Source organism: Schistocerca serialis, chromosome 2 (genome assembly GCF_023864345.2).
Source record: "Schistocerca serialis cubense isolate TAMUIC-IGC-003099 chromosome 2, iqSchSeri2.2, whole genome shotgun sequence".
Taxonomy (NCBI): domain Eukaryota; kingdom Metazoa; phylum Arthropoda; class Insecta; order Orthoptera; family Acrididae; genus Schistocerca; species Schistocerca serialis.
In genome coordinates, this window is record NC_064639.1 from 320,855,347 (window position 1) to 320,870,978 (window position 15,632).

General features: G+C 39.6%; 1 protein-coding gene across 1 annotated transcript in view; it reads left to right on the plus strand.

The window, feature by feature from the left end:
• The first annotated feature begins 6,428 nt into the window (after positions 1-6,428).
• The window catches only part of LOC126457122 (glutamate--cysteine ligase catalytic subunit), a 126,534-nt gene continuing 117,330 nt past the window's right edge, over positions 6,429-15,632 (plus strand). The window contains exons 1-3 of the mRNA XM_050093179.1: positions 6,429-6,912; positions 7,032-7,141; positions 7,222-7,407. Of these exons, the coding sequence (XP_049949136.1) occupies positions 6,763-6,912; positions 7,032-7,141; positions 7,222-7,407 (446 nt within the window). The 5' untranslated portion in view covers positions 6,429-6,762. The remainder of the gene's footprint in view (positions 6,913-7,031; positions 7,142-7,221; positions 7,408-15,632) is intronic.

A 15,632-nucleotide genomic window follows, 5' to 3' on the forward strand; every position in this document is an offset into this window, starting at 1 on the left:
GCACGCTGCCTTGTGATAGCTTATTTACTTCACATGGCACAAGGATAATTTGTCAGATCGGTTGATAACATTTTGCTTTCGAACTCATTAAATGTGTTTCGTATTCTCTCCTTACACTCAATTAGTCTTCAGGTTTGGCAACTAGGCTTTGACTTCGTTTAAATCTGTGATGAATCTTTCTAACACGGCTATTGATCCACGGCAATGCTTCTCCATCCCTCAAAATCTTTGTCAATACATACGGATATAGTTGGGTTGGGTTGTTTGGGGGAAGAGACCAAACAGCGAGGTCATCGGCCTCATCGCATTAGGGAAGCATGGGAAGGAAGTCGGCCGTGCCCCGTCAGAGGAACCACCCCGGCATTTGCCTGAAGCGATTTAGGGAAATCACGGAAAACCAAAATCAGGATGGGCGGACGCAGGATTGAGCCTTCGTCCTCCCGAATGTGAGTCCAGTGTGCTAACCACTGCGCCACCTCCCTCGGCCACACACGAGTGCAATTACTTTTGCATACTGATATACCACACACAGACGGTGTCACCTCTAGAAATTTTTATAGTATGTTTCTCTCTATGCCTCTAAAAATCCTACTACATTTATTCAGTGTGCACTATCTTTTCAAAAGTATCTGGACACCTATTAATGGACATTAATATGGGATGTGTCCATTCTTCTCCTTTATGATGGCTTGAACTTTCAGTGGGGTGTCTAAATGTTTGTTGAGGAATGGCATCTCATTCTTCCTTAACAACCCAAACCAGTCCAGGTTGTGATATTGGACGATGGGCCTCGGAACGAAGTCACGTTATAACTTATCCTAAAGATGTTTCATTACGTTCATATTGAGACTCTGGACAGGCCAGTCCATCTTGGGGATGTTACTGGACGCAGTCGATTGCCTCACAGATGCTGCTTCATGACAGGGTGCATTGTCATGCTGATACAGTCATTTTCTCCGATCTGTTTCTCTACTGTACCGCGTATATTCATATTCTTCCACATTTCGAATTTTCTTAAGCGCAATAATGGGACCATATCCCAACAACGAAAAACACCCCAAGCCACAACAGCACCTCCTCCATACTTCACTGGTGGCACTACACTTAAAGGCAGGTAGCGTTCCCCAGGCATTCACCAAACCCAAACCCCTCCATCGGACTGCCATAAAATATAGCATGATTCATCGCCAAATCACTTGTCCCCAGCCATCCATTGTCCAGTGACGTCACTCTTTACACCACCTCAAGCGTCGCTTAGCATTGACTACAGAAATGTGTGGCTTATGAGGAACTGATCGACCAAGGTACTCCATTCTCTTTAACTTCCTATGCGAAGTCCGGGACTGCTGTTAGGACTTTGGAACTCACGTGTGATTCCTTCTGTTAATTTCAAGCAATTTTTTACAACGACCCTCCACAATGCTCAGCGGTTGCCTGTTTTTGTTTGGTATAGTTGTTCATTCGCATTTTAACTTCACGATCACTTAATCAAAAGTCGACTTGGAGAGCCTTAGAGGGGCTGAAATGTTCCTGATGGATTGGTTACTCGGTTGAGATCCAATGACTAGTCCACGTTCGAAGTCACTGATTGCTCCTGAGTGGCCCATTCTGCTATTACTGCTTCTCTACTGACAATACAATACTCCCCGTCTCCTTTTATGCTCTTGTGACATCCAGTGGTCAATTCCGCATTACATAAATGTGTCCAGATACTAATGATTAGAAAGCTTAGCTTCGTAACTCATGGACTTGCTCGCACCACCTTCGATCGAGTGAGAAGGCATAATGATAAGACCTAGACTTACACTATGTGATCAGAAGTATCCGTACACATGGCTGAAAATGACTTACAAGTTTATGGCACCCACCATAAGTAATGCTGGAATTCAATATGGTGTTGGCACACTTCACTTCCTTGATGACAGCGGGATGTCGGTGTTCCAAAACAACCAGCCTATTACAGGGATGTTATTGTCGTGTAATTAATCCGCCACAGGCCGTGCATTATGAACATGTGCTCGATCGTATTGAAAGATGCAATCAGCATCCCCGAATTGCTCTTCAACAGTAGGAAGCAAGAAGGTGCTTAAAACATGTGTAGGACTGTGATGTGGCAGTGCCACTGAAAACAACAAGGGGTGCAAGCCCCCCTCCATGAAAAACACGACCACACCACAACACCACCGCCTCCGAATTTTACTGTTGGCACGACACACGCTGGCAGATGACGTTCACCGGGCATTCGCCACACCCACACCCTGCCGTGATTAGTCACTCCACACAACGTTTTTTCACTGTTCAATGGTCCCATGTTTACGCTCCTTACACCAAGCGAGGCGTCGTTTGGCATTTACTGGCGTGATGTGTGGCTATGAGCAGCCGCTCGACCATGAAATCCAAGTTTTCTCACATCCCGCCTAATTGTCGTAGTACTTGCAGTGGATCCTGATGCAGTTTGGAATTCCTGTGTGATGGTCTGGATGGATGTCTGTCTATTGCACATTACGACCCTCTTCAACTGTCGGCGGTCTCTGTCAGTCAACAGACGAGGTCGGCCTGTACGCTTTTGTGCTTTACCTGTCCCTTCACGTTTCCACTTCACTTTCACATCGGAAACAGTGGACCTAGGGATGTTCAGGAGTGTGGAAATCTCGCGTACAGACGTTTGACACAAGTGACACCCTATCAACTGATAACGATCAAAGTCCGTGAGTTGCGCGGAGCGCCCCATTCTTCTCTCTCACGATGCCTAATGACTACTGAGGTCGCTGATATGGAGTACCTTGCAGTAGGTGGCAGCACAATGCACCTAATATGAAAAACGTTTGTTTGTGGGTGCCCGGATACTTTTGATCACGTAGTGTATTTAAATTGCAATATTAAGTCGTGCAGGAGGTCTGCGACCTAATATTTGACTACTGAGCACGTCTTTCTCACCGCTTTTTTGTCGCTGATAACAACAGTTCACTTGTTAAAACTTTGTTTATTCACGCGTTTCGGGTATAGCGCATCATCAAAACATCAGATAGAAGAACTTAATGCAGAGTGACGTGTCACTTGATTCAATCTCAACTGCTGAGCCCTATTGGGATCATCTAACACGATACTTTGTATTAGGTTCCTTTATCTCGTATTCTGATATACCCGAAATATGCAAACAAATAAAATTTTAACAAGTAGACTTGTTATTAACGCTCAGAAAGTGGTGAAATAGCGTCACTGTACACTCAACACGCGTTCAGAGTAATGACGGTTCGAAACAACGACATCCAGATTTACGTTCTCCGTGATTTCCTAAAATCGCTTAACGCAAGTGACGAGATAGTTCCTTTCAAGAGGACAGGATTATTTCTTCCCCAGTTCGAGCTTGTGCTCCGTCTCTAATGACTTCGCTGTTTTTGTAACGTTAAATCCTTCTTTTCTTTTTTTTCTGCAAGGAATATGGTATCATAGTCACTGTTGTTGTTTAACATATGTTGCGTATTAGACAAACGCCTTTTATTTATTTTAAGATACATCTCATGATGTTCAGTACTTGAACGCTGAAAACGTGTAAAACAAGGACGACATTAGACTGTAATAAAAGACATTAGGGGAAAACAGTATATAGGTGCATATTTTCTCTACGCTCAAAAAATATAATTTGAGTAGTTATTCAACAAATTATGATAGATAGCTGTTATTAAAAAGTATTAGAATGTTTACAAACAGTGAACTTTGAAAAACAGACAATATAGCTGTAGATTAAAAGTACACGATGAGAGCATCGAGGTTGGCTAAGAGTTCTCGTTGGGTTAGAATATTATTAACTCAGAAATGTGTGAATATGAACAAATGTTGAATTTTGTTTCGTTTACTGTCGCAAATCCTGTACACATGCATAGTCTTGTGTGATCTGTCATTCCAAAAGGACCGCTTCTGTTAGGTTACAGTGAGCAGCAGAAAGCAACTCTCATTGTTTGGCTCTTGAGTGCTGACTACCAGGAAAGCTTTGCCAAGCAGATATCTGCCTTAACGTGCAAGTCATAACAGGTTGGAAGCTGAGCGTTACTCGAGGGTTCCGCAAGATCATGTTGTACACATCTGGCTCATCGGAAGCATGGGGTGGCCGTTATTGTAAACTCTCATAATTCTCTGTTTCCAATTGAAATGTAAAGGAAGAACTGATATGTCCACGGTACTATTTCTTTCACTCTACAACCACACGTCAGAACCAGTTGCTAGACTGTAACACTAACAAATTCATGATCATTGTATGGGATGATGCTAATAGGGGGACTTTTGAGATGCTCCGTGAAAGTCATTTGCAGCTGGTAAGGTTATAGAACACAAGACATTAGCAAAACGCTGTCGGTATGGAACACTAGAATAGGCAAAACCGTATTTACAAAATATAAATGTTTTACAAAAACAAAGATAGTTTGGTCAAATGCTTTCAAATTGTAGGAAAGAGTAAAAAATAGCCGATTACGAATTTCAAAAAGATTGGAAAGGATTTAAGAAAGAACTTCATCCCATCTTACTTTTCCCATTCGCTTACTATCCTCTATGTATAACTATTCGCCAGTCCATCAAATTCCTATCCTTTCTGGCCCACAATGAACATTTCTATATATCGTATAGACTACCTACATCGCTCAAATTCGGTTCCAACAACCCTATCGATTCTCCACAAATTCCCCACACATCCAACATACCTACTCATTAATTCCATGACCACTCCACGCCATACAGCGCTACAGAACCAACTCGACTTTCCTATCAAATTTTCCTCTCCAGGTGTGGATCAGTAGTTTATTATGTGTATCAAAAAATTGTTCAAATATCTCTAAGCACTATGAGACTTAACATCTGAGGTCATCAGTCCCCTAGACCTAGAACTACTTAAACCTAACTAACCTAAGGACATCACACACATCCATGCCCGAGGCAGGATTCGAACCTGCGACCGTAGCAGTGGCGCGGTTCCGGACTGAAGCGCCTAGAAACGCTAATTTTTAGCGTCAAGAAATGAAAACATACATACCGGTAAGCGAGAACAATTAATGAAGCGTTTCCGGGTGTTCAGCTGAGTTGTTTCCATTTTATAGATAAAAAGCCTAGAAAACAAAAGAGATCACATAAGCGAGGGCAGTGTTTTACTGGACAAGCTGTGGATGTTACGTGAAAACCATTTTCACATAACACGTTACGTGGACTAGCATGACCGTCGTTAGCGCGCAGACATCAACTCTCGTGTAACTCACCTATGGTCCTTACAAAGCTGCGTGGTTACGGTATGCAATGCAGTTTCGTCGGGCGGGATCATCGGACACTACCTTTTCAAAAATCGCAACCGGTGTCACTATGGACTACCTTAACAGTCGATCAACGCTTTAATCTCTCGTGTTTTATTCATTTGGCCCGAACGCGAGGTATGTGATGTATGCAGCAGAACCGTTGCAGTCTTTCTTCTAATACATTATAGACGAAATTTCTCGTTGGATTTCTCTAGAGATTCCGATTTACTTTTCATCAACATTTCTGTTCTGATGGTCTGTTATGACCCTAGCAACGCGTCTCTGAAACCATTCCATGCCGGCTTACGCCTACTTATCGGGGCTCCAAAAACTGGAACAATATTCAAGAACTGGTCACACAAAATGTTACACAATTTCCTTCGCTACGTACTTTCAAAGAACCCTGAATCTAAAGGCTCGCGTCCTGTATTCGCCTTCTTTCACGTATTATTCCAGTTAGTATTTTACACCTTGACATTTAAGCGATGTGACAGGCTTCAGAAGTTTGCCACTGATCTTGTAATCGAATCTTATCGGAATCTTTCTCGTTGTTATGGCCATTACCTTGCTGTTTATGAAATGACAGCGGAATGAAAAAGCGAAAGTAGAATCCGTAAAAGTAACTTATTAGCCTTCTTGAATGTGAATGTTTTCCATTTTTTGGTGTACGCTATTTTAAAAGACTCACACAAACTCAGTGATTCTCTTTCCGACTCACTTGCTGTCTAGCGTATACACGTGTCATGTAACAATAATGGATCATACGTGAAGCGTGTTACTCATAGTATCTCGTTTCACCTCTATGCAGATTTATAAAAGACGCCCATAGTTCGACATTATGAAGGTTTTTTTTCTGAAAATTTATACAACTTTGTGGTACATTGGGTACACCGCGCAATCAGGCTGTGATACAGCAGATTCTGCCAAGCTTAATAAGATGTTGACACTCGAGCTGTCTATAAGCATCACAATTTTATTCTAAAATTGTTGTCCATCACAAATACATCGTCTAATGAAAAATGCGGATTTTATTTAAGGTAATTCTTGGTCACTGCTCAAATCACGTGAATCTTTACAGTGTAACCATGACTTGCATATTCTAGTTTACAGTATGATTCACGGCAACCTTGACTGCAATGTTTGGCCGGCAGTGGAGAGGATAAAAAGCAGTGACGCCGTAAAACGACAGTACACACGCTCCGGCTCTGCACTGCGTTTGTAGTCGGTTGCTGTGCGCAGTTCGATAGTCATTTGTATTCCATTTCGTGTTGTGAATGGAAGGACGCAGTGTTTGGGCATAATTGTATTCTTGCCAAATCGCCGCCTTACGCCATTAATTGCGTCATAGTGATTTGCGTGTGGTTTGATACTACGGCGTGAGCTACAACATTAGGTCACACTTTATTTATTTGTGAAGTTTTGGTGCATTGTGTCAAAAATTATTCGTCAAACCTACTTTAGAAGTGCGGAAATTCAGCTGATAATGGGCTTACTGACAGAAGGCAGTCCATTGACTTGGGAAGAAACGAAAGCGTTGGCCGGACATGTGAGAAAACATGGTGTTACGCAGTTTATAAATTTATTTCACCGCCTAAAAGATCGTCAGGGTGACATACTGAAATGGGGAGATGAGGTAAATATTGAACTATACGTAATAATTGTTTTGTTTGAATGTGGCGTACAATATTAACGATAATTGGGGTTGACGAATAATCTGATACATCTCATACAATACTTGTCAAAAATCCACAGGTAGAATACATGATAGTAAAGTTCGATGACGTAAAGAGGGAGGCGAAATTGTCACTTCGTGCTGACGATGTTTTGCCGAAATTGCAAGAGAAAGAGCATCGTGATCCAACGTAAGCAAATCTTAAGTTGGCCAATTCTCCTTCCTACTTTGTAAGACAACTATCACTGAATTTTGTATCTTAAATTTCAGAGGAGTGAAATCGCTATGGAGGCCAGAATATGCGGCGTATATGATCGAAGGCACTCCAGGGAAGCCTTACGGTGGTCTTTTAGCTCATTTCAATATTGTTGAAGCCAATATGAGACGTAGACGTGAAGAAGCAGAACAGTATTTGAAAGAAGGGGAAGTCGTAATGTCACTCACAAGTTTTCCAAGGTATTATTTACTCTGTCCATATGTTTGTTTATAGTTACAGTCAAAACGAATTAGCCTTCAAAAAATATCCTTCATAGAGTGATGATAGGAGTCATGAGTATTTTAAGATATTTCCAGTCAAATAGATTATGTGACACTGAAGTATCTATGCTGAAAATAAGTGTTCAAATCTTTGTTTGGGGAAGATACTCCTACATAAGTCATGAGGAAAGCCCCTATTAGGAGAAAGCAAAACATGCATGTGGAAAGATGTTCTAGTTTTAATTTGAAACATATCATGCTACATTATGAGTCTTTGTAATAAGAACACATTAATGTTCTGTTGGTGGTTGTTAAATATGCTGCTCATTCACTGAAATGTGTGTACACAGTGCTCGGAATTATCATCTTGATGCTGAAGGATCAGTAATTGCTATCCCTTCCCCATAAGTGACCCTAAATAACTTTCTTTTAATTGCAAATGAAGGAAGAGCCATTAGCATTAGCTGTTACTTTCCTCACATTGTAATGTGGTGAAAGAACTCTCTTGTTTCCTTGCTGTTAACAGCATAGTGAATTGAGAAACAGAGTATTGTGCATCAAGGTTGTAAAATATAGAAAGCTCAAGCAGCATATTTGTTGTGGACTGTCCAGAGTATTTTATATCTTGATTCTTAAATATTCAATAGTCATTGAATTTAATATGGACAATTTTGTTTATTTGTACAAGGTAAAGTTGATCAAAAACAAATAGTTGTCAAAAGACAGAAATTAAATATTTCAGCCGGAGCTTTCTCAAAGCTGCACTATGTAGCTTGTGTAGATTGTTGGAAACATTTATCCTCTACATTTTTTTCTGTGTTATTTGACATGCTGCACAGTGTCATACTAAATTAGGTCAAATAACATGTAATGCTAGAAATACAAATATCTTTCTTTTGTGTTTCATAAAGTAGCTCCTATGAAATAGTCGGTAGTAAATGTCTATCTGTTAGTTTTTGAACCAAAGACAAAAGAATTTAGTCAGTCTAGTCCTTTACTTTGGCCTCTTAATGAGTTTTCGATGTCTCCAGTTGCAGCTCTGTGCTTAATTTAAATTGTGGTGTGGCATGGGCTTGATTGAGTTTTGTTTGCCGAAAGCCATCTAATTTCTGCATCTTATAATATGCTGTAACAATTTTTGATGACAGACCTAACAAGTCTATAAAATAGAACTGGAAATTGTTTTACCCTGATTTTGATATTGGGTCATTCCATGTCAATTCAACCAATTTGAGAAAATGTTCCAGCTGATAGTCCCAGATTTGGCTGAAATTTAGCACCACAATGCTACCAAGTGTGGAACACTCATGTACAAAATTTCCCCTGCCAATTAGTTCCAGAATTATGGCTTGTGAAAGAAGGTGGCGTGACCCGGAAGTTGCAACCCGCATCTGGCAATCTAACTTCAGTCCCAACTTCAGCTCTTAATAACTTTGGAAGTATACCACACACTCCAGTGAAATTTTACAAACCAGTAACATCCACTTAGAGAACACACACTATGAATCAAAACACCAACAACATATTTCTGAGGGAAAATAAAAAAATTCCAAAATGTGATTAAAAAAATGTAATACATTAAAAGGTACATATTGTAGGTGCCCTCTATGCCAAATATAATTCACTCAAAAAGGGTATAATTTTTTTTTGTGGTAGGCTTAATGTGGCCTAAACACACACAGAACTCATCATGCCCATATCAATCACAAAACCTGAGTTACATGCACAGAAAAAAAAAAAAAAAAAATTGAAAAATTACCTGAAAAACATGGATTTTTGAAGTGTGGTAGCACAAAAGGGACAAGTGGTATCCAAGCCAAATTTCAAACACTGCATAAGTAGACCATAATATAATATGTGGCAAAATTTCAACATGTTATTGCAAGGCATTTGTGTACAATTAAAGTTGACAGAGATGTAGCCTATTTGGTTACGTTTCTTTTAACACGATTTAGCAAGTAATAGTGATGATGCAGACAGCTTGTTTCAGATAAAGCTGCAGCAATTGTTGGGAACCATTAGGCAACAGAAAGTTAAACAATGGTAGTTTTCAGGGACAGAATGAGTCATTGTTAGGCAGGAACAATAAAGGAAACAAGCAACAATTACAGGTTACTCATGGTTTTAAGATTCTAGTTCAGACTGGTCAGTACTGCTGTGGAAAGTCAGTATGGAGGCAGAAGAGTGTACTAGTGGTCCTTTTGTTCAAACAAGTTGCGGTATTGGTAGAGGACAAGCATCTGAATGTCATAAAACAACATATGGAACAAAATGTGGCATTCACTTTGTACTGTATGATCTGGATGAATCTGAGCAAGATTTGTTGCTATGGAGGTCCGGGATACACCCTGTGGGCACAAGAAGTACATTTCCAGGAAACTTTAGTGTTTGTTATCATCATATGAAAGTGTTTCTGGATAAGTATTCTTTCCTACAAAGAAGTTGTTTTTATCCATTTCGGTTTCATGAGAAGACAGTGAAGTGTAGCCTCAGAGAAATTGATATAAAATCAGTATTGAAAGTGAATCAGTGCATGGGACTTAACATGAAACCAGAACAGAAGTTATGTTCCAGGTGTGTTACACTGCTAAAAAATGAAGAATATTCTGATAATTTACATGACAGTGACGAAGAGTATCAACCACCTACAACCACAGCGGATGAGCAGTTAAATACTTCAGTGACTGCTCTTGGTTTGTCTCCCATGAAGACACACAAATTTGGGAAAAGAGACAGGCCCAGCTATGGTAGAAGAAAATTACAAGAAGCTCAAATGGAATTAAAACACAAAATAGCTGACACACTAATGGTGGAAGAGGAGAAACCATCTGCTCCAACAGAACAGAAATCATGCCAGAAATGCTCTGATTTGGACAAAATTGTGCGTGATTTGAAAGAAAAATGTGCCATATCCACACGCCAGAAAAAAGTAGCTATTCTTACCCTTGCACCTTCCAGCTGGTCTATTGACTACACTGCAAAGGAATTCAGTGTTTCTACTTGTATGGTAAAGCAAGCTAGGAAAATAAAAGCAACCCAAGGAGTGCTTCCACAACTTCAGCAGGCTCAGGGTAAGCAATTGAGTTGAGAAATAAAGGTGCTAGTGTCAGAGTTTTATGAAAATAATGACTACAGCCGAATAATGCCTGGAAAAAAGCCTATGTAACGGTGAAAATGGGAAATGTATGTGTACAGATGCGAAAAAGACTGTTGCTATGCAACATATCAGAACTATATGTAGAATTCAAGGAAAAGTATCCCAATACCAAAGTAGGTTTATCATCTTTTTTCAATCTTCGGCCAAAATGGGTTGTGCCTGTAAGTGCAAGGGGCACATACAATGTTTGTGTATGTGAGACCCATCAAAATGCTAAGCTGATGCTTGCTGCTATAAAGGATTCTGGTCTGAATTACAAAGGTGCAATGAAGCTGCTAGTGTGTGACATCAGTTCCTACCCATGCATGATACACAAGTGTGAAAAGTGTCCTGGTAAGGCAAATCTTGCAGAACACATGAACAACAAACTGTAGAACTCCTTATGGATGACAAACTTGTTTCTTATAAACAATGGACACATATGGATCGCACAAGTCTTGAAACAAAGCGAAGTACAGTGGAAGATTTTGTTGAAATATGTTGTCAAAAAACGGACAAACTGACCACACACAGCTTCACAGCAACAGCACAATCAGCTTATCTCCAGTTTTGTAAGGATAATTTGAAACAAGATGAAATTATAGTAATACTAGACTTTTCTGAAAATTATGCATTTATAGTTCAAGATGCCGTCCGAGGATATCATTGGGACAACAGTCAAGCAACTCTCCAGCCATTTGCAATTTACTATAGAGGTGAATCAGATGATGTGTCTGTCATGAACCTGTGCGTTTTTAGTGACTGTTTAATTCATAATGCCATTGCAGTTCATGCCTACATTTGCACTGTCATGGCATATGTGAAAAACAAGCTGCCTCACATACATTTTGCGAAATACTTCAGTGATGGGGCAGCTAGTCAGTACAAAAACTGTAAAAATCTCAATAATTTATGCATGTGTTACCATGATTTTCAGATTCACACAGAATGGAATTTTTTCGCAATAAGTCATGGTAAAAATATATTGATGGTATTGGTGCTACCATTAAGTGCATGCATCACGAGCTAGTCTGCAGCACCCTACAGAAGGTCACATTCTAACACCTCTTCAATTATTTACCTGGGTACAGAAAATATCTCTGTCGTACAGTCCTTCTATGTTTTGAAAGATGAGGTGAAATCAGTCGAAGAGTTGCTAAAAAGCAGACTAGAACACGTTAAAACTGTTGCGGGCACAAGGAGCCATCATCGCTTCTCTCCAGCGGACTCTGACAATGTGCAGATGAGCAGACTGTCCCGTTATAACTATAAGTTCATGCACAATAAGTGTCTTCACAGTGTGTCTGCCTCAGGATTCAGAAGCAAAAGTAGCAACATACAACCAGGTTGCTATGTTATTGCTGTTCATGATGACAAATGGTACTTAGGATGTGTTACAGAGTGCTGTGAAGCAAAAGTTGATGTACTTGTGAACTTCATGGCGCCAGCGGGACCAGCAAGATCATTTCATTGCCCACGTTTGGCAGACAGGTTTTGGATTCCTTTTGAACATATTCTTATTACAGTTCCAGTTCCTACCACAGTGTCAGGAAGACAGTACAATTTGCCACTCAATGTACAGAGTACAGTAGCTAAAGTGTGGGAGAACTTCTGTTCGAAGCACAGTCAACTGGTTTTTAGCAGTTGAGGTGCAGTAAACATTAATGATAGGTTGTGTTAATCTGTCTATATGTTGTTGCTTAGTGATTAAACAGTTGTGGGGAGAGGATAAGAAGAGGCAGATCAGTTTATGATATGTTTTTAGAAAATTGTGTTGTGGAACAATGGCCACATCACCAAATAAATCTGTCAACTTCCATTGTGTACAAATGTGTTACAATAACATGTTGAAATTTTGAGGTAGGCGTATATATTATTATGGTCTACTTATGCAGTGTGTGAAATTTGGCTTGGATACCACTTGCCCCCTTCTGTGCTACCACACTTCAAAAATCCATGTTTTTCAGGTAATTTTTCAAATTTTTGTTTTTTTCCTGTGCATGTAACTCAGGTTTTGTGACTGATATGGGCATGATGAGTTCTGTGTGTGTTTAGGCCATATTAAGATTACCACAAAAAATGTGTACCCTTTTTGAGTGAATTATATTTGGCATAGAGGGCACCTACAATATGTACCTTTTAATGTATTACATTTTTTTAATCACTTTTGGAATTTTATATTTTCCCTCAGAAATATGTTGTTGGTGTTTTGATTCATAGTGTGTGTTCTCTCTAAATGGATGTTACTGGGTTGTAAAAATTTCACTGGACTGTGTGGAATAGTTCCAAAGTTATTAAGACCGGAAGTCGGGTCTGAAGTTAGATCGCCAGGTGCGGGTTGCAATTTCCGGGTCACGCCACCGTCTTTCACAAGTCATAATTCTTGAACTAATTGGCTAGGGAAATGAATACTTTATACATGAGTGTTCCACACATGGTAGAATTAGTGTACTGAATTTCAGTCAAATCTGAGACTAAGAGCTGGACCCCTGATTGAACTGACATGGAATGACCCTATTTTGTGTCAAACTAGGGATGTGGAGGCATGGAATCTGACTAAAGGTTGATCTTGTGGGCTTTCTTTTATGTTGAAGTGACTTCTGTCTTAAACTCTCCAGCCTTAAAGAGCCTCAGATATCATTCATGTGGTATGAAACATGCAAAATAATACTATGAGTTGTTGTTGATTGTAGGATATTTTCATAGCCAGTGTACGTAGTACTGAATATGGTTAAAGAAGGAAAAAAGCAGAGTTGCTGACGAAGAGTGTATGTAGAAATAATGATAACAATATGTGTAACATAAGAATTGGAAATGAGTGATTGTGGAAGAACTGAAAGATTGTCTCATCTTGGAAGCACCATGTGTGCATGAGTCAAGACAAGAATGATATCTGAAGTAGTTGGCACACACCAAGAAAACTTTCTGCAATAAGAGCTCTACTCATATCCGGTATGGAAATGAGGAAGTAGTTCATAAAAGTTTAGATCTGAAGCATAACATTGGGTAAAGAGGAAAATTTGATTCTAGTGGATGGCTTTGACAAATGATGTAGGAAACGTGTGACAAGCCTTAAACAACATGGCAACTGTAACATGGTATCAGTGGTGATTTTTACAGATCAGTTTCACACAACCAGGCTTTTTGCTTTCAAATTTGTTAGTTTTGCCAATTAACAACCAAACTGTCACCTTCCAACCTAACCTCGACTTTGGACTAAGCTACAGATTGCTTTGCTCCACAACCAGGTTTTTTGCTTTAACATCCATCAGCCAAGGTCTCTCCACACCAGGAGTAGATGTCGCAGTAGCCAATAGCGTTACACGATAGGTGAAAGCTGACGACTAATATCAAATATTCATATTGACCCCAGCATTGTGTGGAATTGCAGTGTGAATAATCAGATGCCTATAAAAGGAGGTAGAAGTATGTGAAATGGTGAATGTTAAAAATTAAATGAACAGGTAAAGTATGAAATGAAGTAGTATTGAAACGAATAGGTAAAGGAAAAAAGTCTATGGGAAACCTTTACCAGAAGAAGGGAGTCATTCAGGATTACGTAACCTGTTTCTGCTGGAAGGAGCAGTCGAGTGGTAGTGGTGGTGGTGGTGGTGGGGGGGGCATTATGAAAAACTTATTATAGAAGATATTGGATGTAGTTACATAGAAGTGGAAGGATTACTGCAAGTTAAAAAAAAGAGGTACGGAATTAACCCTGTTGAGGACTTCAGAGAGAGAGAAGTCCAGCATAAAGTATTTCAACATTTGAAAATTTGATACCTGATAACATATTTCGTAAGATATATGATGACCACGTTATAGTTGAGGCCACAGAAGAATGAACTTTGTAATATTACACTACCATTGGGTACCTTACAGCCAAAAATAAATACAACTACTGATCACGTCAACTCAATTACATTGATTCAGAGATCAGTATGATTTAAAAGGATTTTGTGTGTAGCAGCTGCCATCATCCTAAAACTCTTAACTTCATCATCTTGCAAAATTTGAAGAGTAATGTGATTTTTATCATGCTTTGATTCACATGGTATGAAGTATCTCGTTAAACTCCAAAGTTGACAATGTAAGTATTGTGACACTGTTGGAAGAATGCTCCTGTGAGACTGTTGATACAGCCTGCATAAAGAATGATGCTATCGGAAACTTCTCTTTCCGACCACAAGATATGACACACAGCTGAAACTTACATAGTGTTTCCTTTGATTGCAAACACTGCATATAAAATCTTTTTTTAAAAAATTGGGATTTTTTTTCCTATTGAATTCAGATAGTGATACATGCTTTGATTAATTTATGTGGCATCAATACAATAGTGCACTTAATATGTAAAGCTTGAAAATTCTTTTATTGTAAGCAAATGTGCAGAAGTTTGGATTACAGGAAAGTGGTGCATCAAGATATGGACAGTTTCATAGTCTGTCAGTGTAAAATATTTAGCTAATCTACAGTATTGTGGAAAAACAACACTTGTGGATCTTGCAGAGGAAACAAAATATTTAGGATATCCTAAAGGAACACAATAACTGGTTGTAGGAATGGATGGAATCAGCAAGTAAAAAGTTTTTGGGGCTGTACCAAGTTGTTGTTGAGGTTGTTGTAGGTGTTCGTGTCATCGTCTTCAATCTGCTTACTGCATCCATACAGTTCTCCATGCTAGTCTATCCTGTGCGAGCCTCTTCAGCTCTGGAAAACTATTGGAACATACATGCCCCTGAACCTGCTTACTGTAGTCGAGCCTATGGTTCCCTCTACAAATAGCCACCTCCTCCTCCCCCCTCCCCTCCCCTCCCCTCCCCTCCCCTCCCCCCCCCCCTTCCTTCTCCCCACATTCTTCCCTCCATAAGAATATTGGCTATTCTTTGATATATCAGAATGTTTCCCATCAACTGATCCCTTTTAGTTTTGCCCAATGAAATTCAGTGCCTCTTCATTAGTTATCTCATCCACCTATGTAATCTTCAGTATTATTCTCCAGTAGAACATTTTAAAAGCTTCTATTCTCTTCTTGTCTGGTGTATACTATGTTTTGATTAAATTTATATGT